We start from the raw sequence: 21,946 nt of genomic DNA, 5'->3' as shown, positions 1-21,946 counted from the left end.
GCGCTTCCATTCCCAACTCTACTGAAATTGTTCTTTCAAACAGTACGAAATGACCAAAAGTTACCAGGAGCCAAAATCAATGGCATTTTCACAGTACACTGCCTCTCTGAACCCTCCCATGTGCCCTAAGTATCTATATCTGGATTTCTTTTCCCTTCTCTGAGAATTTCCCTTGAAAAAATCTCGTCCACTCCAAACTCAGACGTCATTTGTAACCAGATGCTTCTTTGCTACAGACTGAATGTTTGTGTTTTCCCAAAATTCATCTGTTGAAGCCTAATCCCCAATGTGGTGATGGGGCATTTGGGAGATGATTAGGTCTCGAAGGTAGGCCCTCATGGATGGTATTAGTACCCTTATAAAAGAGACTCCAGAGAGCTCTCTTGCTCCTTCCACCATGTGAGGACATAGCTAGAAGAAGGCTGTCTATGAACCAGAAGGAGCTCTCACCAGACACTGAATCTGCCAGCACCTTAATCTTGGAATTCCCAGCCTCCAGGACTGTGAGAAATTGATTTCTGTTGTTTATAAGACAGCCAGTTTATGGTATTCTGTTACAGCAGCCCAAATTGACTAAGACATTCTGCAACCTATGTATTTATAGGCAGACATTCTTCTGGTGCTTGTGGAACACGGATGGTTGGACGGATGGTTGCTGGTTCTCTAAACTCAGCAGGTTCCAAACCAAACAGATGAAATGCCACTGAAAACCTGCTTCCCTACCTTCGTAGACAGCACCATTTCCTGGGCGCCCTTATCTGAAAACGTGACGCCCCTTCCACCTCCTTCCTGCCTTTACTTTTGGGGAGCTGTTAAGCTCAGTCAATTCTGCCATCACAATGTCTTTTGACTCTGTAACTTTTTCCCAACTCTTGCTGGAAAAATGACCTCATCTAGGATTATTGCAACAGCTCCCCTTTCCTACCTCTCCCTACCTCAAGTCTCCCTTGACACTGCTGTCAGGTTATCCTCCCTAAACACACTTCTCACAACCCCTTAACACACCTCTCAAAAGCCCTTCAAGATTCCCTATTGTTTACTCACCCGGTTACACAATTTTAATCTGGCCTTCAACCTCTTCCATAATTTGAAATCATCCAGCTTTCTCTGGAACCAAACTGTACTATTCACCATTCCCACTTCAGGTCTTTACCCAGCTGTTCTTCAAATCTAAGACCTCTTACTCCAATCTCTGCCTGTTACAAACCAAATTGTTTGCTGCTTGTCATGTGTTTCAGACCACATCTAAGCTTTTGCTCACGATATTCTCCTTCCCTTCACATCTGCTTCTTCACTTGGCTAAAATGTACCTACCCTTCAAGGCTCAGATCAATTGACCCCTTCACTCCAGCAAGAGGGAATCTCTCTCTATCACGGGTTGGACTAAAGCAGTGGGTTTCTGAACATAGCTCCAGGCATTCCTTGGAGCCATGATTTTTACCCCTGGCTGTACATTATAGTCATCTGGGGAGCATTTAAAAATCCCAAACCCCAGGTCGCATCCTAAACCAATTAAATCACAATCTCTTGGGACTCAGGCGTCAATATTTTTAAAGACATCCCCAGGTGATTCCAAAGGTCGGGATCCCAGCCAAGGCTGGGAATCACAAGCTTAGAGGCACTTTGGGGACCACCGCAGAGAGGAGAGGCCGAAAGATGTGGCTTCAACTAGAGCCAATTTCTTTAGGAGAAAGTATCTGGGTCTAAAACATACCCATTGTTCACTTTATCTGGATTTTTTCCCATCTCTTCCGGCTGAGATCTTGATGTCCTCACCTTACCTTGTCAGCTACTTGAAGGCAGGAGCCAAATCTGGCTTATCTCTGGTTTTCAGACCCTCACAGATAAAACCTCTTCTATCAATCTTTGAACTCAATTGAATGGAAAGGAATTAAGGAGAGAAAGAAGTGAATGAAAATGACTTCTCCAAGCTCTCATCACCTCACTCAGATTTCTCCCTCGGAGGCGTATTCCAATTCATTTCTCCTCCTACCTTACCTCAACTCCCTCCAAGAGCAAGGATGCCCGTGGCTCTTGTCCTCCTATCAACAGAGCTTCTATCCTCCAGGAGGAGAGTCTTTGGACCTTCTAACAGCTATTGGGAGCTCTGATTCCCCCATGATTCGATTCTGGATTATCACTCTCCTGTTGAACCCTCACTGAAGATTCAGTATCTAGCTTACTGCCTTTCTCTCTGCCATCTACTCTCTACCATTCCTCTCTACCATCTACCTCTGCCATTTCATTATTTTTGGTGGCTTCAATATCCATGTAGATAACCATACAGCACCCTCGTCAGTTCCTTCCCTTCCTCAACTCCAATGATGTTTCCCCCCTCCCCAGCCACTGTCTCCCTGTGTCACGTCTTTGACTTGGTTACCACAAATAATTGCCTCCCCTCCAAAATCTCTTCAGTCTTTTCATGTCACCCCTCCTCCTTCACTCAGTATCCCTGTTCCAAAAATTCTTCAACCCCACCTGGACCTCCCATTCATTGACTCTCTCACTCTTCTTTGCCGCTAGATACCCTCATTTTTTACTTACCTCAATACCTACTGCAGATCCCAAGATTCAACACTGTAATTGCCTCTCAGGCCTTGCACTGTATTCTTGGTCCCTCTCCCTTCAACACATTTTATCCCTGGTTAAATCCAACTCTGCCTGCACCACACCTGCACCCAAGAGCTGAATGTGTCTGGGGAAAAAACACACAGTCATACCGACTGGTCTCGCTTCCTTTCCGCCTTCAGTGTGGCCTGCAAGCCTGCATTTTCCCACATTCCCCAAATCTGAGACCACAATTTCATAAGATGACAACCTTTCTTCCTATCTCAGTTAGAAAATAGAAACTGTCAGAAAAGAACTTCCTCATGGTCCCACCCCCAAATCTACCAGGCCACCTGCATCTCTATTGAATTCAATGCCTTCCCCTTGTTACTGCAGAGAAGCTGACCTGCTCACTGCCCCCATCCCATCTGTGAGCTGGGATCCCATTCCTTCTCACCTGCACAGAAATGGGACTCTTGAAATTATCCCCTATCTCTCCCACATAATCAGCTTTCCCCTCATTACTGAAACATTCCCATCACCATATAAACATGCTGCAATAATACAGCTCATCTTTGAGAATAAGGGGAAAGAACTCTTTAAAAAAATATATATATATATATATATTTATTTGGCTGTGACAGGTCTTAGTTGCCACATGCGGAATCTTCTTTGCGGCATGCAGGATCTAGTTCTCTGACCAGGGACTGAACCCAGGGCCCCTGCATTGGGAGCATGGAGTCTTAGCCACTGGACCACCAGGGAAGTCTCAAAAACTCTTTTGCTACTCACCTATGTAGCAAAAGCACAATGTTCAGAATAGTGGTTACCTCATGACAGGAGGAGAATTCTTTTGTTTTTCAATTTTTTAATTGAAATACAGTTGATTTTGTGTTAATTTCTGCTGTACAGCAAAATGATTCAGTTATACATATAAATATATATATATATATATATATATATATACATTCTTTTAAAAATATTCTTATCCATTATGGTTTATCATAGAATATTGAATATAGTTCCCTGTGCTATACAGTAGGATCTTGTTGTTTATCCATTCTATATATAATAGTTTGCATCTGCTAACCCCAAATTCCAATCCATCCCTCTCCCACCCGCCCCTCCCCCAGGAGAATTCTGAGTGGAGAGGGATACACAGGGAGCGTCAACAATAGCAGAAAGATTTTATTTCTTAAGCTGCAAGATACTCATTTAATTACTTTGGAACCTATACGTGCTGGGGTTGAGAAACTCTGGTCTAGAACCATTAGCAACATTTAACACAGTTGATCACTCCCTCCTCCTTGAAATGCTTTCTTCACTTCTACTCTTTCTGGATCCAGCTTAAGAAAGTGTCCCCTAGTTCCTTATTTGCTGCTACTTCTCAGTTTTCATTGACTCTTTCAGGCTCCTAAATATTAGAGGGCCTCAGGACTCTGCCCTTGGCCCTTGTCCTCCACCCTAATCCAAGGTCCTGTGCTACCATTGTCCCTTGGCTAGCCCCTTAATTGGATTTTCTGATTAATTGGGTTTCTGCCTTATACAGTCCTTCCTTCAGGAAGAGACCACAGTAATCTTTTAACTTAGCAGATGATATCACTCACCTTGCTCAAACCCTCTGACGGCTCCCGATCACACTTAGAACAAAACCCTTACCTTGGCTCATGAGGCCTACCTGACCTGGCTTCTCCCCACCTCTCTGACTTCATCCCCTCCTACTCTTTCCCTTGCTTACTCTGATTCACCCACTCTGGCCCCCTTGCTGTTCTTCTAGCTGCTATGATTTAGCATAAAAATCTAATTCCTTCCTGCCTCAGGGCCTCTGCGCTTGTGTTTTTCTCACCCTGGACACTCTTCCTTCAGATATCTGCATGCCTGCTCCCTTATGTCATTTATGTCTTTGCACAAATATCACCTCCACAAGGAGACTTTCCCTTGTCATATGATTCAAAACAGCACCATGCACACCTGGGGGCGTTTTCTGTCCATTCCCTTACCCAGCTTCATTGTGTTCATAGCACTTGCTACTTTATTTTTTCCTTTCTGGTGTAGTTATTTATCTAATACCACCTTGTACAAAATTGACATTATATTTTATTGGTTGATTTTTATTGCCTATTATCTTCACTAGAATATAAGCTGCAAGAGATCCAGGGCTTTTTTCCACTGCCTTATTCCCAGAACCTAGCACAGTGCTTGGCACAGAGGAGGCCCTCAGTAAAGATTTGCTGAATGACTGAATAAGTAGCTCATGGAGTTGTGTGAAGAGAAATGAGGTAATATACATAAGACACTTAAAGAAATGTCTGGTATTGTGGTCAGGTGTTGGTAAAGACCAGCTCTTAGAATTAAACATTTCACTGTGGAAAAGGCTGCCTTTCACTACCTCATCCTGCCTGAAATCTCTGCCTATAAGGGAAGCACAAGCAAAATGGTTTGGGAACCGAGAGGGGAGAGGACCTATTTTGACATAAATCCCAGCAGAACTAAAAACCACAGAAACCACCAAAGCTAAACAGAAGGGGAAATGGATTTAGCCTTTGGAAAGCTAGAATTTTTGTCTCTTATGCTGATGCTAAATGGCAGAAAATAAGTGCAGCATATGGTTCCGTGTGGTGAGTATGGAATTCAGGGGAATGTGAGGGTGTAAAAAGTTCCAACCAGCTTGATGCCTGGTGACAGGGCAGCAGGAATGGGTATAGGAGAAGCTGAAATTGACAAGCCAGAGATGAATAGCATGGGTGTAAAGTGGCTTTCCTTTCCTTATATCTCCTGCTTTGTGCTGCTTCCTCCACCTGCAATAAATCCCTTCAATCTCTACATGTCAAAATTATGGCCATCCTCCAAGGCTCAACCCTTTGGAGACCTTTTCAGATCACCCCCAGTTGGAAATAGCTTCCCTTCCACTTATCACTTTTGCCCTTGCATCTGGAGTTTCGTTAACTATAACTATTTACCCTTGTTAGCCTACTGATGGGGAGTTCTGTATTTATTTCCATGTCTCACTGACTAATCCTGAGTACTCAGTAAGGGTTACTGAATAGATAAGAAAAGAATTATTACCCCCAAACTGGGTTCAGCTCTTGGTGTGTTGAGCCAGAAGACACAACCTAGCCAAGGATAGGTAGAAGAAGGATTTATTACAGCAAGTAAGGAGAACACCAGGAATCTTTCCCAAAGCAGTGTCTTCTCAAACAGCAAAACTGTGGAAGTTTTCAGCTAAGGGTGCATACTCATGAAGGGGCTTGGGCATAGTATGCATACTCTTGAAGGGGCTTGAGCACAGAATTGGGGCAAAGGTCGACAGAGTCCAAGCTTTAGTTTGAAGTCATTAGGGTCAGAAACAGTAGCATCCTTCAGGTGTTAGTTGATCTAGTGGTTGAGCGCTTATGAGGGGTGTTAAATTCTGCAAAACGGCTCAAGAAAGTGCTTCTGGCTAATTCTTATCATTGAAACAGAACTGGGAGTCTTTACAACTGATTTATTATCTTTGCTATTGTTACTTCCTTTTTTTCTTTCTTTCTTTATTTTTGGCTGCGTTGGGTCTTTGTTGCTGTGCGGTAGTTGCAGCGAGCGGGGGCTACTCTTCATTGAGGTGCATGGGCTTCTCCTTGCAGTGGCTTCTCTTGTTGCAGAGCACGGGCTCTAGGCACGCGGGCTTCAGTAGTTGTGGCTCGCAGGCTCCAGAGCGCAGGCTCAGTAGTTGTGGTGCACGGACCTAGTTGCTCCGCGGCATGTGGGATCTTCCTGGACCAGGGCTGGAACCGGTGTCCCCTGCATTGCAGGCGGATTCTTAACCACTGTGCCACTAGGGAAGTCCAAGGATTGTTACTTCTTAAGATCATTAATACTAAGACCTGTTCAAGGGCAAGCACTGTGGCAAGGCTTAGATCACAAAATGGTTTAGGCCTAAAATGGCTTCTCTTATGTTAAAAAGCTATTATCGGGGACTTCCCTGGTGGTGCAGTGGTTGAGAGTCCGCCTGCCAATGAAGGGAACACGGGTTTGATCCCTGGTCCGGGAGGATCCCACATGCGGCGGAGCAGCTGGGCCCGTGCACCACAACTACTGAGCCTGTGCTCTAGAGCCCGCAAGCCACAACTGCTGAGCCCATGCGCCACAGCTGCTGAAGCCTGCGTGCCTAGAGCCTGTGCTCCGCAGCAGGAGAAGCCACCACAATGGGAAAAGCCCGCGCACCACCATGAAGAGTGGCCCCCACTTGCCACAACTGGAGGAAGCCCTCGCGCAGCAACGAAGATGCGACGCAGCCAGAAATAAATAAATTTTAAAAAAAAAAAGCTATTATCTGGTTCTTTTCTTCTGGGGATCCCCCCCCACTCTATCTGCTTACAGAATGTTACTTCACCCATTTAGAAGGCAAGTGTCATATGCTCCGTGTGTGCTGAGACAACATGGAACAACCACCAGCTCACAAATTACCTTGCATCAGTTCCTGAACCTCTCCTTGGGTTCTGCCATCAGATTAGATCTTCCTTCCTTCCTTCCCTCCTTCCTTTCTTTCTTTCCGCTGCACCGGCATGCATGTGGGATCTTAGTTCCCCGAACAGGGATCGAACCTGTGCCCCCTGCATTGGGAGCGTGGAGTCTTAACCCCTGGACTGCCAGGGAAGTCCCCAGATTAGATCTATAATGAAGGCAAAACAATGCCTTTATGGGGTAGGGCAAGGAGAGCAGCAGAATATGGCCAGATCCTCTGAGATCCCATGTTCTCTAGACAGGCTTGGGGATATAATCCTCCAGGCTTATTTCCCTTCTTTTTTGTTGATTCCTTGGTGACTATCTCCAGAGAACTGAGCTGTAGAATACTAGGACTCAGGGGCAGGGAACTGGGAGAGAGCAATCTGTGAGAGTCAGTCAATATTCATGCAGTTAACACTTTAGGGGTACAGCCTATGCTATTTCCCATTCCTGAGTTTTCACATCTTGGCCCCTTCCTAGACCTATGTTTCTCAAGCTGAGACCCAGGGGAATCTACAGATCCATGAATGTCATCTCTGGGGACTTTTCAGTCCTCTTATAAAACTTAACTTTTATGTTTTCATTTTAATGGGTCATCTTTTTATTGTTTGTTCGTTTTGTTTTATTTATTTATTTATTCGGCTGTGCCAGGTCTTAGTTGTGGCACTCAGGATCTTTGTTGCAACGTGTGGGATCTTTTAGTTACGGCATGTGGAGTCTTTAGTTGCGGCATGTGGAGTCTTTAGTTGTGGCATGTGAGATCTACTTCCCTGACCAAAGATCAAACCCGGGCCCCCTGCATTGTGGGCGTGGAGTCTTAGTAGCCACTGGACCACAAGGGAAGCCCCTGGGTCATCTTTTTAAAAATAAAAATATTTCCATTCTAGATGATTTGGATTACTGTCTTCCCCCCGCCCCCCTTTCCCCCCACACCGCATAGCACGCTTAGCACCACACAGTCATGTGGGATCTTAGTTCCCCAGCCAGGGATCAAACCCACGCCCCCTGCATTGAAAGCATGGGGTCTTAACCACCAGGGAAGTCCCTGGATTACTGTTTTTAGGGGTTTGGTGCCTATGTTTGTTTTTATATATAGTCACAGATGGTGACAAGGGGTTACCTAAGGACATAAAGTTGACCATTTAATTCAGCGTTTCTCAGTATGGGGTCTATTGGTGTGTTTTCAGAGGTTCAGTTCTAACTCATTCTTTAGATGGCAGCAAAAATGTCTCATCCTCAAGGGATATTCCCTCATCCTTCATTCACTCTCATAGCATCTCATGCTTCTTCATACCACTGTAATTACTTATTCTCCACGGCCAAACTATAAGTTCCACGAGAGCAGGGACTGTCTCTGTCTCATTCATCTATGTATCCCCAGTTCCTAACATCCTGCCTGGAACATAGCAGGTGCTCAATAAATATTTGTTGAATGAATGAATGAAGAAGGAGATAAAACACAAAAGAAGTAGAGGCAGGGTCCTTGCCTCTTCAGTTCAGTTGGAACTGAAACATACACACACAAAAGAGTAAGAGACATTACAAAGCAATACGTTTGTAACAGAGTACAGTTTCTTTTCATTGAGAGAAGCTAATCTTTGAAGGGTCATTGGAGTGGACCTCTCAGTTAAGGCACACATAATACAAATTAGCAATCTTTGTCCAGGGATTAGGATGTAATCAAATCTTTTGCGACTCATTCTAGACTATCTGCCTTTCCCAGAAATCCCTGAAATGCAACAGGGAAAAGTGAGGGAGAAAAGGTAGATTAATTTTCAATAGGAATATAAGGATTCCAAGAATCAGAGTATTTAGCCTTAGTTGCAGTGGACTAAGGTTACTGGAGTACAGAACCTAGAAATAAAACTTGAGAAAAAAAAGTCTAAGGTAGTGATCTGAGACGCAACACAAGACGGAGAGGACTGTTTTGACACAAGTCTGTGGCTAATGATGAAATTACCTCTCCTCCTGGCTGTCCTGGCATGGTCCTTGTAGTCTGGGGCACAATGGCCGGGTGTTAGAGAGCAAACTGAAGAGGGAGCCAAAGTGAGGACGGAGAGTGGGATTCTCCTTCCCTGAAGAGCTGTGGTAGCCCAGCCTGTGCAGGGAGCTGGATGAGCAAGCCTGAATCACAAAGGGGACCTACATGTTTTATTAGGAAGGGGAGGACAAATTTTCCATGGGTCGCCCAGTGGAGCAGGTTATACCAGTTATAGGTACAAAATATATGACAAACTAAAGGGGCACAGACCAAAGGGTGAAGAGAATGGGATGAGGTTATTCTAGAATCATACTATGCAAACTGTGGTCCATGGCCAGCCTCAGCAGCAGCCAAGAGCTTGTTAGAAATGAAGAATTGGGGCTTCCCTGGTGGCGCAGTAGTTGAGAATCCGCCTGCCTGTGCAGGGGACACGGGTTCGATCCCTGGTCCGGGAATATCCCACATGCCCGGCGTGGCTGGGCCCGTGCGCCACAACTACTGAGTCTGTGCTCTGGAGCCCGTGGACCACAACTACTGAGCCTGCGTGCAGCAACTGCTGAAGCCCGCGTGCCTGGAGCTCGTGCTCCGCAACGAGAGAAGCCACCGCAATGAGAAACCCACGCACCGCGCCGAAGAGTGGCCTCCACTCGCCGCAGCTAGAGAGGGCCCGCGTGCAGCAGCGAAGACCCAACACAGCCAAAAATAAATAAATTAATTAAAAAAAAAAAAAAAAGAAATGCAGAATTGCAGGGCCCACCTTAGACCCCCTAATTCAGAACCTGCAATTTAACAAGTTCCCCAGATAGTGTGTAGGCACATCAAAGTTTGAAAAGCACTGTCTAAGATTTCTTGAGGAAGAAGAGCTTGAAAGGCATTAATGAATATGGGGTGAAAGGTAAGGCAAGCTTCAGGTGGTCCCCTAAGGGAATAGGGCCGGTTGGGGAGAAAGGTTTTATTTTGAAGCACCCTGGATTGAATGGGCGAAGAAGCAGGCGGGTTGACTCTGGCTGGGAGCCCCGAATGCAGGAACAAGGAGAATAGCACAGGTGGGCCTGAGGTCGCCAGATATAAGGACTGGTCGCTGCCGTGTGACACCAGCTCCACCACTCCCCCCTATATTCTCATTCGCCCCAATCTCCCATTCCAGGCCTTCTCTAGATTTTCACTCTCAGTAGCCTGGCCAGCCGTACCTCGCCTAGTTAGGTTTGATTTGGCCTAGCTCGGTTGCTAAGGCCTGGAGCTTCCCGGTTACGGGGGTGTGGCGGGTGAGCGTGTGGGGGAAATGACGTCACGTCCAAAAGGCGGGCTAACCTGACTTCTCCCTCCTCCCGATTGGCTGCCAGGATTTTAACTAGATTCGCTGTCTCGCGGGCTCCAGGGTTAGCCGTCAGTGTCTCTGTCCAGCTGTCCCCTGCCCACCCACCACCACCCCCGACCGTTCTCTCCGCCTGGGGCAAGACTCCGAGGACAGTACCTCAGTAGCAGTTAGCTTCGGAAAGAGAGGTGATTTGAAGGGTCCGGCTGTTGCCGCCAGGCGAGGCGCTTCGACCGCCCAGGTACTTTTTGACTCGATCGGTGTCCGTAGTTGGGACGGCTACCCAAGCCGCAGGGAATTGTGGAACTTATAGTTCTGGGTTAGTTCGGGGTTGGAACGGAGGCTCGAGCCGAGAAAGGAATCTAAATAAGATTCCTGCCAATGACATTATTTTTATTTATTTTTTTAAATCAGGTGCGGACCTGAACCTGGTCCATCCCTTTCTGACCAAAACTATTTACCCACATTGGAAAGGACCAGGCACCTAAATGGAGACGCCACCAGTCAATCCAGTGGGAGAGAAGGACACCTCTCAACCGCAGCAACAATGGGAAAAGAACCTTGATTTAACTACTCAGATTAGGCAGCAGCGCCGAGACCCTCCTACTGAAATCCTTGAGCTCAGAGTGAGCCCAGATTCAGACAGCCAAATTCTAGAGAATCCTCAAGAAACTGAAAAACTGGCCGCTGGACTTGAAGGAGACTCTAAGTCTCATGGCTCAGCCAGTGAGGTGCCAGAGCCCCTTCAAGCCTCTGATCTCTGGTACTGTCCGGATGGGAGCTTTGTCAAGAAGATCATAATCCGTGGCCATGGCTTGGACAAACCCAAGCTGGGCTCCCGCTGCTGGGTACAGACTTTTGGATTTACTTTGGGGTCAGGGCTGCCAGAGGGCTGGACAGAGGTAACTATGGGGTTAGGCCCATGGAGGGAAGAAACCTGGGGGGAGCTCATAGAGAAATGCCTGGAGTCCATGTGTCAAGGCGAGCAGGCAGAGCTTCAGCTCCCTGGGTGCTCTGGACCTCCTGTCAGGCTCACACTGGCCTCCTTCACCAAGGGCCGGGACTCCTGGGAACTGGAGGCCACTGAGAAGGAGGCCCTGGCCAGGGAAGAACGTGCAAGAGGCACAGAATTATTCCGAGCTGGGAACCCTGAATCGGCTGCCCGATGCTATGGACGGGCTCTTCGGCTGCTGCTGACTTTACCCCCACCTGGCTCTCCGGAACGAACTGTCCTTCATGCCAACCTGGCTGCCTGTCAGTTGCTGCTAGGGCAGCCCCATTTGGCAGCCCAGAGCTGTGACCGGGTTCTGGAACGGGAGCCTGGCCATTTAAAGGCCTTGTACCGAAGGGGGGTTGCCCAGGCTGCTCTTGGGAACCTGGAAAAAGCAACTGCTGACTTCAAGAAGGTGCTGGCGGTAGACCCAAAAAACCGGGCAGCCCAGGAGGAGCTGGGAAAGGTGATCATTCAGGGAAAGAAACAGGATGCAGGGCTGGCTCAGGGACTGCGCAAGATGTTTGGCTGATTAAAAGTTAAAACCTTAAAAGAAACAGGAACCTGTGAAGTGTGGTCTATGCTGTGAGATTTGGGGGGTGGGGGTGGGGGTGGCCCAGAGGGAGGGTTTCACCCATATCCCACTCTCAGCTTTTGCCTTCCTAGGGGAGGTAGCAGTGGTCTCAGTGTCCCCCTTTACCCTTTACCATTAAAAAGCCATATGGTCACGTGTGCTATGTTTTGGGGGGCTTATCCATCTCCGAAGATGAATAGAAGCCGTCTACACTTCTAAATTCAGGACACGCCCGGGGGGGGGGGGGCGACAGCGAAACTTCAAAACCTGGTAGCTCCATTTCCTAGGCGCTTTCTGGCTGCGTCCTGTTTGGCGCATGCGCAAATTTCACTGCCCGATGCTGCGGAGGGGCTAGCCTCCTGCCGCACTCCCATTGGCCCGGCCTGTACAGCCTCCTCTTCTATTGACTCACGTGCTCAGTGCCCAGGTCTCTTACTGGTCAGTAGAGCTTCCGGGCCGCCCCCTTTTTTTTAAGAGCCAACTGATTAGTTGATGATGGGGAGAGGCGGGCCTTGGGAGCCGTCTCATGGTTGGGGGGGGCGGGGGGGAAAGATGGCGGAGCTGATGCTCCTCAGCGAGATTGCGGACCCGACGCGCTTTTTCACCGACAATTTGCTGAGCCCGGAGGACTGGGGTGCGCGGAGTGAGGCCTCGGGGAGGGGAAAGGGCTGTGGCGTACTGTGACCCTGAGGCACGCAGGAGGAAGCGGAGGCCCAAGGAGGAAGGCTGGGCAAATACGGAATGCACCACCTGAAGGAGGGCGGAACGGGAGGCTAGTTGTGCTTTCGGGGGATGCGGGAGTTGGGGAAGACCTCCGCTCCTGCGGAAATATGGAGTTGTTCCGGGGTCGGGGAGGGAGGGGCTGAAGTTCTTTGGCTATATCACTTTTCAAGTGGGCGGGCGGTGGGTCCGGCCGAGCCGAGCCAATGAGGGATGGGTCGAGGGCTTTGTGTGGATCCGAAGGCTGCGCTACCGGAAGACCCCCCGACCCTCCGCACCTCTTGCAGACAGCACCTTATACACCGGCCTGGATGAAGTGGCCGAGGAGCAGACGCAGCTCTTCCTTTGCCCGGAGCAGGATGTCCCGGTATCGGTCCCCAGCCTGGTCTTTTACGCTTGGTGGGTGAGGGTGGTCGCAGAACCAGGACTCATCCCCCGGCCTGAGGTCATCTGGAGCCACCCGTCATCCTCACACTCCTGCCATCTAATATCCTCCCTTATTCAGTTTGACAGCAGTTCCCTGGACTTGGAGATGGATGTCAGCCCTCCTGAACCCCCCTGGGACTCTCTGCCTATCTTCCCAGGTAAGCTACCCTGTGTGATTCCCTCATCCAGAAACCCTGAGCTTCCGTTGTTTCCCAGAAACTGCAATTCCTCTTATCCTCACGCTTCCTCCACCTGATTGCCTGTGTACTCTTCTCCCTCTTTGATTCTTTATATGTGTTCGTTCCCCCTTGCCCCAGTGAGGGGTCCTTACCCCATAAAATCCTGGGCACTTTTTGGACTCTTGTCAGGCTCTGCTTCCAGGTTATTTTCTAACCCCTTTCTCTCCAGATCTTCAGGTGAAGTCTGAGCCATCCTCCCCCTCCTCCTCCTCCTCCCTCAGCTCTGAATCCTCGCGCCTTTCTGCAGAGCCCTCCAGCCAGGTGAGAGTCATCTCCCTCCTACTGTCTGTGGCAGGGACTCAGCTCCCTCGACTTCACCTATAGATGCTGAGGAAATGATTTGTGTGCTGCGAGTCATGGGGTGTTGGTGGGGGGCTTCTTTTCTGCCTTTGCCATTTCTTTTATATCCTCATTTTTCACATTTCCATTCTTTGGTTGTCTAGAATTGAAGGTGGAGTTTTTTAATATACAGAGAAATGTGGCAGCCATGGGGGGCCTGGGAAGAAGAGAGTTGTTAACTGCTGAGAATTCTGGAACTTTTCTTGTCCAAGTTGTCCACGCGAAGGCAATATTTGAAATCATGAGACTTTATCACCCCTCCCAGGAATAAAATAGAAAGAGAGAACCAGGGGCCAGACACAGCCTAGGGAGATGCTGAGTATGAATGTCAAGTAATTGGTGGTTTGTAAGCTCGAAAGCTTTTGTTCTTGCTCTTACTCTCAACACGTCCTTTGTTTTCTTTCCTTGTTTCTTACCCTGACTCGTACCCAGGCCTCTGGTGTAGGGGAGGTGCTGGTCGTGAAGTCAGAGTCCTTGACACCCTCACTCTGCCTCCTGGGAGATGATCCAACATCCCCATTTGAAACCGTCCAGATCAATGTGGGCCCCACCTCTGATGATGCCTCAGGTAATAACAGCCTGCACCATCCTCAGGCTTTACCAAGGTAGAGTGTATGTATGCGTGTACACACGTGCACGCGCATGTGTGTATGGGAAGCGGGAGTGCAGTCAGCAGGACAGGGAGGAAAAGGTGGCGAGGAGAAATGGCAGATAACCAAGAGAGAGGCCGGGAGCGGGAGGGAGGATTTCAGGAAATCACAGCCAGTGAAGCACGGAAGAAATGGGGATGATTTTTCTTTCTTTTCTTGTTCCTAGTCACCTGTTGTGTGATTTAACTTCCTGTTGCTTTGCATAAACTTGCAGACAGTTTAGGGCATTTTTATCTATGTGACTTTCCCCCTGAAGGTTTTATTATAAAAATTTTCAAACATACAGAAAAGTTGGAATACCATATACCCAACTCCTGGATTCTACAAGTAACATTGTTTGTGCTGTTTTGAAAAGCGTTATTGAGTTTAGTTACTCTTACATGTTTATTGAGCAGCTACTCCATGCCAGATACTGGACACGGTGCTGGAGTTGCAAAGGTGAAGAACACGTTAACCACCACACTGACTTGAGGCCCCTGTAGTGTGGTGGGGGGAAGAAAGCCAAGCAAGGTGTACTAATTCTAGGATAGAGCCTGTCACAGGCACCCTGAAAGCTCACAAGAGGGGGCCTCTCACCCGATTGGGGCTGGCTCAAGGGTGTACTCTAGGCGGAGGGGTTTCCTGATCCGAGTTTCAAAGGACACATAGGAATTAACCAGAAGGAGAACGTGGGGACTGGTTGTGTTTGTAAGGAACGTGCATCTCTTTAGAGAGGATGTGAGGTGGGGTAGTAAAGAAAGGCCAGGAGATGCAGAGGCTGCAGGGCCAGGTAGGAACCCTGCTAAGGGACTCTTAGCTTTTTTCCTGTGGGCAGTTGGGAGCCTTTGAAGAGTCAAGCAGGAGAGCAATATTATTAGGAAGAGGACTCTGGTGGCAGAGTAGAGAGTGGATTGCAGAGACACAGGACTGGAAGCAGAAGGAGGACCAAGAAAGAGGTTCATGCGGTTAATCAAGTAAGATACTCAGCTGCTGAGAAGAAGGCAGATTTGAGGAAGCATGAATTAGAATGGATGAGTGCAGTGACCCCCCTGGGCGTTGAAGAGAGATAGGGGTGAAAGAGTGTGCCTGGGTTTCTGGCTAGGGCAGCCACCCGGTGGGTGAGGGTACCGGCCACTGGATAGAGCCTGCAGGAGCAGGAGCCCGCTTCTCAGGGAGCACGTGGTGAATTCAGTGTGGGACGTGTTGGTTATTTTATTTATTTTATTTTATTTTATTTTATTTTTGGGGGGTACGCGGGCCTCTCACTGTTGTGGCCTCTCCCGCTGCGGAGCACAGGCTCCGGACGCGCAGGCTCAGCGGCCATGGCTCACGGGCCTAGACGCTCCGCGGCATGTGGGATCCTCCCGGACCGGGGCACGAACCCGTGTCCCCTGCATCGGCAGGCAGACTCTCAACCACTGCGCCATCAGGGAAGCCCCCATGTTGATTATTGATTTCAAAGCAACTTCAGGGTTTCCTAGCACCGCCTCCCTTTGGTTGAACTTTAACCAGAAGCTAGAAGGCAAGAGAGCCCCAAGGTGCACTCCATTCATGTTTTCCCCCGGGCCTCAGAGTAGGGCAGGGAAAGATGGAGAGTGGGTTTGGAGGGACAAACAGCTCATATCCAGCATACGATTAAATGTTACAAAGAGGACAAACAAAATACGGATTGAAAAGTCTATAACAGCAAAAAGATTATTGATGGTTTTGCAAAGGATAGTGTTTTTGGAGTCAGAGTCTCCCCTGGTATTTAGGTATTTTTTGAGGGCCTGTACTTTACCCATCACTTTGACAGACATGAAGCATAAGACATAGTCCTTGCTTTTGAAGAGTTTCATGAGGTTTATAACACATGGTTAATAGCTCAAACAGTGGTCACCTCTGAGGAGGGGATCTGGGTGTCTGGTTGACAAGGAAGGGAATGAAATTTCCTTTTCACTGAATTCCCCTTCCTTCCTTTGGGATTTTGTATCATATGACTGTATTACCTATCAAAATATATAAGTAGTTATGACATTTTGAAATAGCAGTAGTGGCAATCATATAATTAAGTATCAAAATGCGTGCTGTGGACCAGAGGTAGTAGCGGACCATTGACCTCGGGGCTGAATCTGGCCCTCGGACGGGTTCACCTCCATGGGGCAATCAACAGGTCTTATAGATAGGTTTTTTTTCTTTGTTTGTTTTTTATTTTTATAGATAGGTTTAACAGAAGCCATGAAGGCTCAGAGGTGACTGAGCTTTGAAGGCTGACAGAAGGAAGAGAATCTGTATGAAGGGACAAGCAGTGAGCCCTGTTTAAGGCCAGTTGAATTTGGGTGAACGGCGAGGCTTGAGAAAGGAAGTGACCAGCAGGCAGCTTGGGAGTCAGGATCACGGTGCAGCGGGGCAGTCAAGGGTAGAGATGCAGACTGGGCAGTTGTCAGTGTGGCGACGCGTGATCGCGTTGGGCCAGGATGAGGTGGAAATCCAGCCAGACAGGAATCTGGGCCCTTACGAATGCTGCCGAATCCTGCTTGGGCCTCCTCCATGTGAATGGACAAGGTGTGTGAGGAAGAAAGAGGGAGAGCAGAAGCACAGGGACAGCCTTGAGGGAAGCTGAGCAGCGGTGAAAACAACTGATAGGGGCCACGGAAGGAGAAAGGGAGTCCTGGGTAAAGAGGTAGGAGGAGAGGCAGCAGATTAGCAGCTCCATGGTGCCCCTCCTCTGGATTGCCCTCCTGGGCCAGAAGAGTTTTCCTTGCAGGTACAAGGAGAAATGACCATGTCTTCCATTTCCCCATCTTAGCCCTCTTCTCCTTCAGTGTTTGTCTGATATCCAGCTTTTTGTCTCATCCCACTGTCCCGCAGATGTTCAGATTAAGATAGAGCCTGTCTCTCCATCTTCCTCCATCAACTCAGAGGCTTCCCTGCTCTCTGCGGAGTCCCCCAACCAGGTGAGCATCCACTTCCTTCCTCCCTCCAGCACGCCGGTGCGTTCCTTCTGGCTCTCAGAGGTGTGAGAGCTTTCTTTTCTTCAGCTCCGTCTCCTCAGCACTCCTCCTGACTCACATATCTTCTGGAATGCCCCACGTAGGCTTTTATAGGAGAGGAGGTACTGGAAGTGAAGACAGAGTCCCCATCCCCTCAAGGGTGTCTCTTGCGGGATGTCTCAGGCCCCCCACTTGGAGCTGTCCAGATCAGCATGGGCCTGTCCTCTGATGGCTCCTCAGGTAATGAGGCCTCCTGACACCTGGAGTCTCTCGCAAGAGGCCTATAGTCCTGACATTTCTTCTTCCTTCCTTCCTTTCACCTTCCTTCAGGCAAACCCCTGCCCGCCCGGAAGCCACCACTGCAGCCCAAACCTGTGGTGATAACCACTGTCCCGATGCCACCGAGAGCTGTGCCTCCCAGCACCACTGTCCTTTTGCAGCCCCTTGTCCAGCCACCCCCAGGTACTAAAGAAGGAGAGAAGGAGGTGGCCTGGATTGACCTTCTCAGGGGGCTCACAGCCATTGAGCCTCCCGACACTTGGGTGCTCAGGTGTGGGTGTGGACACAAGGAACCCACCTGACTTCCAGCTCTCTGACCTCCTTCTCCTGTCCACTTGCCCCAGTGTCCCCAGTTGTTCTCATCCAAGGTGCTATTCGAGTCCAGCCTGAGGGACTGACCCCCCCTGCTCCACGGCCTGAGAGGAAGAGCATTGTTCCAGCTCCTATGCCTGGGAACTCCTGCCCGCCTGAGGTGGATGTAAGCATTTACTGGGGAGGAGAGGAGTAGGGCTAGTAATGGGAAGAGAAGAGAACTGTCGTGGGAGAGAACTGTGGAGTGAGAAGGGAGCAAAAAGTGAGGAAGCAGGCCCATAAGACGGTCCTGAAGGTTAACGTGGACCTCTTTTATATATGAGTATCTACTCCGTGTAGTTTTAGGATCCTTGGGTTTGCTACCCCTGCAGATGGAGAAGTGGGCGTGGTCTTAGTACATCAAAGGCAGGGGAGTCATCCTGTGTTAGAGAAGAGGGAGGCTGCTTCCTAGGGGAAGACCAGGTAAACTGTTCTCTAATGTTAGCAAGCGTCAACTTCGGGTCCTAAAAAGGAGAATTGAGAAGAAGGAAGACCACCCATCAAGGAAAGGAACTGTGGTTCCACGAAGAACCAGGATGGGGGAAGTTCCTCCTACAGTCTAACTTCTCTCAGTGCTGAGGAACAGCATTAGGGAGTGGTTGAGAGAAGGGCCCCTTCCCTGGAATGTTTTGGCAGAGAGGAAGAACCTCTCTCTGGCTCTGTAGGTAGAGGTTAGGAAGGCAGGAGAGTGGCCCCTGTGAGCTCTGGGTGATCGGTCCCTGGAGTTGGAGGGTGAGATGCCCCTCTCCCTCCCCTCTTTCCCTGTCTCTCTGACCCTTTTGTGCCTAGGCAAAGCTGCTGAAGCGGCAGCAGCGAATGATCAAGAACCGGGAGTCGGCCTGCCAGTCCCGGAGGAAGAAGAAAGAGTATCTGCAGGGGCTGGAAGCTCGGCTGCAGGCTGTGCTGGCCGACAACCAGCAGCTCCGGCGGGAGAATGCTGCCCTCCGCCGGCGGCTGGAGGCCCTGCTGGCTGAGGTAAGACCCGGGTGTCCTTGGGAGACCCGTGGGAGTACGGGCTCCTTGGAATGACTCCCCCTCTCTGGCTTCTCTCTTTCTCTGCATCTTAGAACAGCGAGCTCAAGTTAGGGTCTGGAAACAGGAAGGCGGTCTGCATCATGGTCTTCCTTCTCTTCATTGCCTTCAACTTTGGGCCTGTCAGGTGAGACGCTCGTTGCCTCCCCAGAGCCTTCTGGGTGGAGCCCAGCCCCCGGCTGCCCGATTGCCTGCTCTGGCACAGTCACTTTCGTTACTTGCACACAGACAGCTCTGATGTCCTTGGCGCTGATGGTGGGTGTATCCAGTCAGTCCCTTCTTGTTCCCTCATTGCTCTCATAAGTGTTATGTCCTGGAGGAGATGGTGGTGAGAACGTTGATAAAAATAGTGACTATTAAGTGCTTAGTGAGTTCTGGGCCCTTGGTTAAGCACTCTCCTTTCCTCGTGTTTTCTGGCTCGATGAGTAGGGACTGTTCTCATTCCGTCCTACAGATGAAGAGATTCAGTCTTGTAGCACAGATCGGAACCAGGCGGACTATCTGTAGAGCCCTCCCCCTTAACTAGCCCCTCAGTAAAGCTGGAATTCTTCCTCGTGCTCTGTCCTTTCCTATCCACAGCATCAGTGAGCCTCCTCCAGCTCCCATCTCTCCTCGGATGAGCAGAGAGGAGCCTCGACCCCAGAGACACTTGCTGGAGTTCTCGGCGCAAGAGCCAGTTCACAGAGTCGAGCACCCCCAGCATCCCTCCCAGGGTCCCAAGGAGACCCAGCCCAGCTCCACGGGCCAGCCAAGTTTCAGGTGAGGAGAGGGCCCTCTCTCTTTTGAGTGTGTCTTCTCCCCCAGAGTGACCTTTCCTTTTGAGGGGAGCTGGAGTTGCTCTCTTGCCAGCATGACCTTCTCCATTGATGGGAGAGCACTGGGCAGCCTCAGGTCATTGCCTCGTCCCTGCCTCACTCCAGGAACCTGACAGCCTTCCCTGGGGGCACCAAGGAGCTGCTGCTGAGAGACCTGGACCAGCTCTTCCTCTCCTCTGATTGCCGGCACTTCAACAGGACCGAGTCCCTGAGGTGTGGGGCATTCACAACCGGGGCGCCTTCCCTCTTGTCCCGAGGCGCCTCCACAGACGGCCTGGCTGTCCTTGTGTGCTGAAGCACCAGCTCTCTGTGCCCTCTCTCTCCCCTCCTATGTGTGGGCGAGGAGAGTGGGAGTCTTGGCCTGGCACAGAGGTTTTACCCGTCCTCTGCTTCCCCAGGCTTGCTGATGAGCTGAGTGGCTGGGTCCAGCGCCACCAGAGAGGCCGGCGGAAGATGCCCCAGAGGCCCCAGGAGAGACAGGTAGGAGGGGGTGGGGCTGGTTCAAGGAAAGCCACTTGAAAACAAGGGCTGAATGTCCTGGGGATTTTAAGAGGGCATCTTGTTATGGGGCTTTGGGGGCAGTAGGAGGGTGGGTGTGCGGTGGCGTCAGCTCCCAGGGGCTGTCTGTTTCTTTTCCCTTTTCCCTCCACCCTCTTCAAATCCTCAGATACTTCTCCTTCCAGAAGTCTCAGCTATGGAAGAAGTCGCCTCCAGTTAAGGCAGTCCCCACCCAACCCCCTGGGCCCCCAGAAAGGTGAGTCTTGGGGGGGCACTTATTTGTTAAGTGAGGTTCCACTCTAAAGAGCTATACCCTAAGGAGCTGTCCTGTGCTCGTCATCATTGCCACCGATGGCGTGATGCTCCCCTTATCCCCTGGGGGTCTCTTGTCTTTCTCTCATCCTTTCCCCCTTCCGCACTGGGAACTGGGCACTGGGCTTAGTTCCTCGCCAATCCCGTTTCCCTGCCCGTCTAGGGATGCTGTGGGCCAGCTGCAGCTATATCGCCAACCAGACCGTTCACAGCCAGAGTTCCTGGATGCAATTGACCGACGGGAAGACACATTTTATGTTGTCTCCTTCCGAAGGGTGAGTTTCTCCTCCTGGCCCCATCCCTGTCACCCTGGGTTCCCCAGCAGTCTGCCTGCAGGTTGAGGCTGTAGAGTAGGGCCGGGGAGCCTGTCAACATCTTTTCCTCCACCCTCCCAGCCTGGCCCCTCTTTTTCCCAGGACCACTTGCTGCTCCCAGCCATCAGCCACAACAAGACCTCTCGGCCCAAGATGTCCCTGGTGATGCCCGCCATGGCCCCCAATGGTAATTCTTTCTCTGCCCAGTGTGGGGAGGGGTCCTGAAATTGAGGAACAAGGAAGTTCCAGTGGGGAGACCCAGCATGAGGAGTTGAGGGGGGAGATGGGGACAGGAGTGGTAATTCTATAGAGATGCTAGATGCATGGGTGAGAAGAAGCCAGAAATGACTGGATAGAAAAATAAAATGCAGGACACTGCTGGGAGGAAGATGAGGGTGCGGGTCCTCCCTAGGTGAAACTGCTTAGGGTGTGCTGGGCAGAGGGGTGTGGGCTGGGAACCCGCCGGACTCTTCTTTTTGTTCTCTTGCTGTCCTCTCCCCTGTGACCTCACACTCATCAGTGTCATTTTTTCCCCGACTTCCTTCCTTCTCCCTGCACCAACTCCCTCCCTCCCCTCTCATTTAACTCCCACTGGGGCTCTGCTTCCTCGTCACTGCCCTTCCCCCGCTGTCCACCTCTACTGTTCTGACCCCTCCTTCTCCTCTTCCCTAACTCCCCGCTTCTCACAGAGACCCTGTCAGGCCGGGGGCCCCCGGGAGACTATGAGGAGATGATGCAGATCGAGTGTGAGGTCATGGACACCAGGGTGATCCACATCAAGACCTCCACGGTGCCCCCCTCACTCCGAAAACAGCCGTCCTCAAGCCCGGGCAATGCCACAGGTGGCCCCTTGCCAGCTTCTGCAGCCAGCCAGGCCCACCAGGCCGCCCGTCAGCCCTCTACCTCAATCATCCCTGACCTCTACGACTCACACTGACTTAGAACTGGGGGGCAGGGGGTGGGGGCGACCAAGTGGGACTGTTTCGAATTTTCCTGATCCCTGGGCTGGGGGCAATTGGTAAAGGAAAGACAGGGTATGGGGGTTAAGCACTTATTTGGAGGTGCGGGGAAGTTTTCCTCTCTTCTCACCCCTTTTTGGAATATAGGGCTCCTCTCACTTCTGTGAACCC

At 50.2% G+C, this 21,946-nt stretch overlaps 2 protein-coding genes across 2 annotated transcripts; both read left to right on the top strand.

The window, feature by feature from the left end:
• Positions 1 to 10,382: 10,382 nt before the first annotated feature.
• FKBPL (FKBP prolyl isomerase like) lies at positions 10,383 to 11,848 on the top strand (the record flags this gene model as incomplete). The annotated part of the gene is made up of 2 exons (XM_079933510.1): positions 10,383 to 10,566; positions 10,740 to 11,848. The coding sequence occupies exon 2, from the start codon at positions 10,814 to 10,816 to the stop codon at positions 11,846 to 11,848; it is 1,035 nt and encodes a 344-aa protein (XP_079789636.1). The 5' UTR covers positions 10,383 to 10,566; positions 10,740 to 10,813.
• Positions 11,849 to 12,430: 582 nt separating this feature from the next.
• On the top strand, positions 12,431 to 21,734 carry ATF6B (activating transcription factor 6 beta; the record flags this gene model as incomplete). Its single annotated transcript, XM_079932857.1, is given in 19 exon segments — positions 12,431 to 12,524; positions 12,898 to 12,977; positions 13,116 to 13,194; positions 13,445 to 13,536; positions 14,047 to 14,182; positions 17,094 to 17,179; positions 17,320 to 17,455; positions 17,546 to 17,677; positions 17,839 to 17,972; positions 18,635 to 18,820; positions 18,913 to 19,004; positions 19,457 to 19,636; positions 19,798 to 19,905; positions 20,091 to 20,172; positions 20,376 to 20,446; positions 20,666 to 20,777; positions 20,919 to 21,003; positions 21,506 to 21,712; positions 21,715 to 21,734. Coding segments are annotated over 19 exon segments (2,100 nt in total). The 5' UTR covers positions 12,431 to 12,442.
• Between the last annotated feature and the right edge of the window lie 212 nt (positions 21,735 to 21,946).

Source organism: Stenella coeruleoalba (genome assembly GCF_951394435.1).
Source record: "Stenella coeruleoalba genome assembly, chromosome: 10".
NCBI classification, from domain to species: domain Eukaryota; kingdom Metazoa; phylum Chordata; class Mammalia; order Artiodactyla; family Delphinidae; genus Stenella; species Stenella coeruleoalba.
Note: the sequence above shows the minus strand (reverse complement) of the source record. Positions and strands in the feature narration are given on the sequence as shown.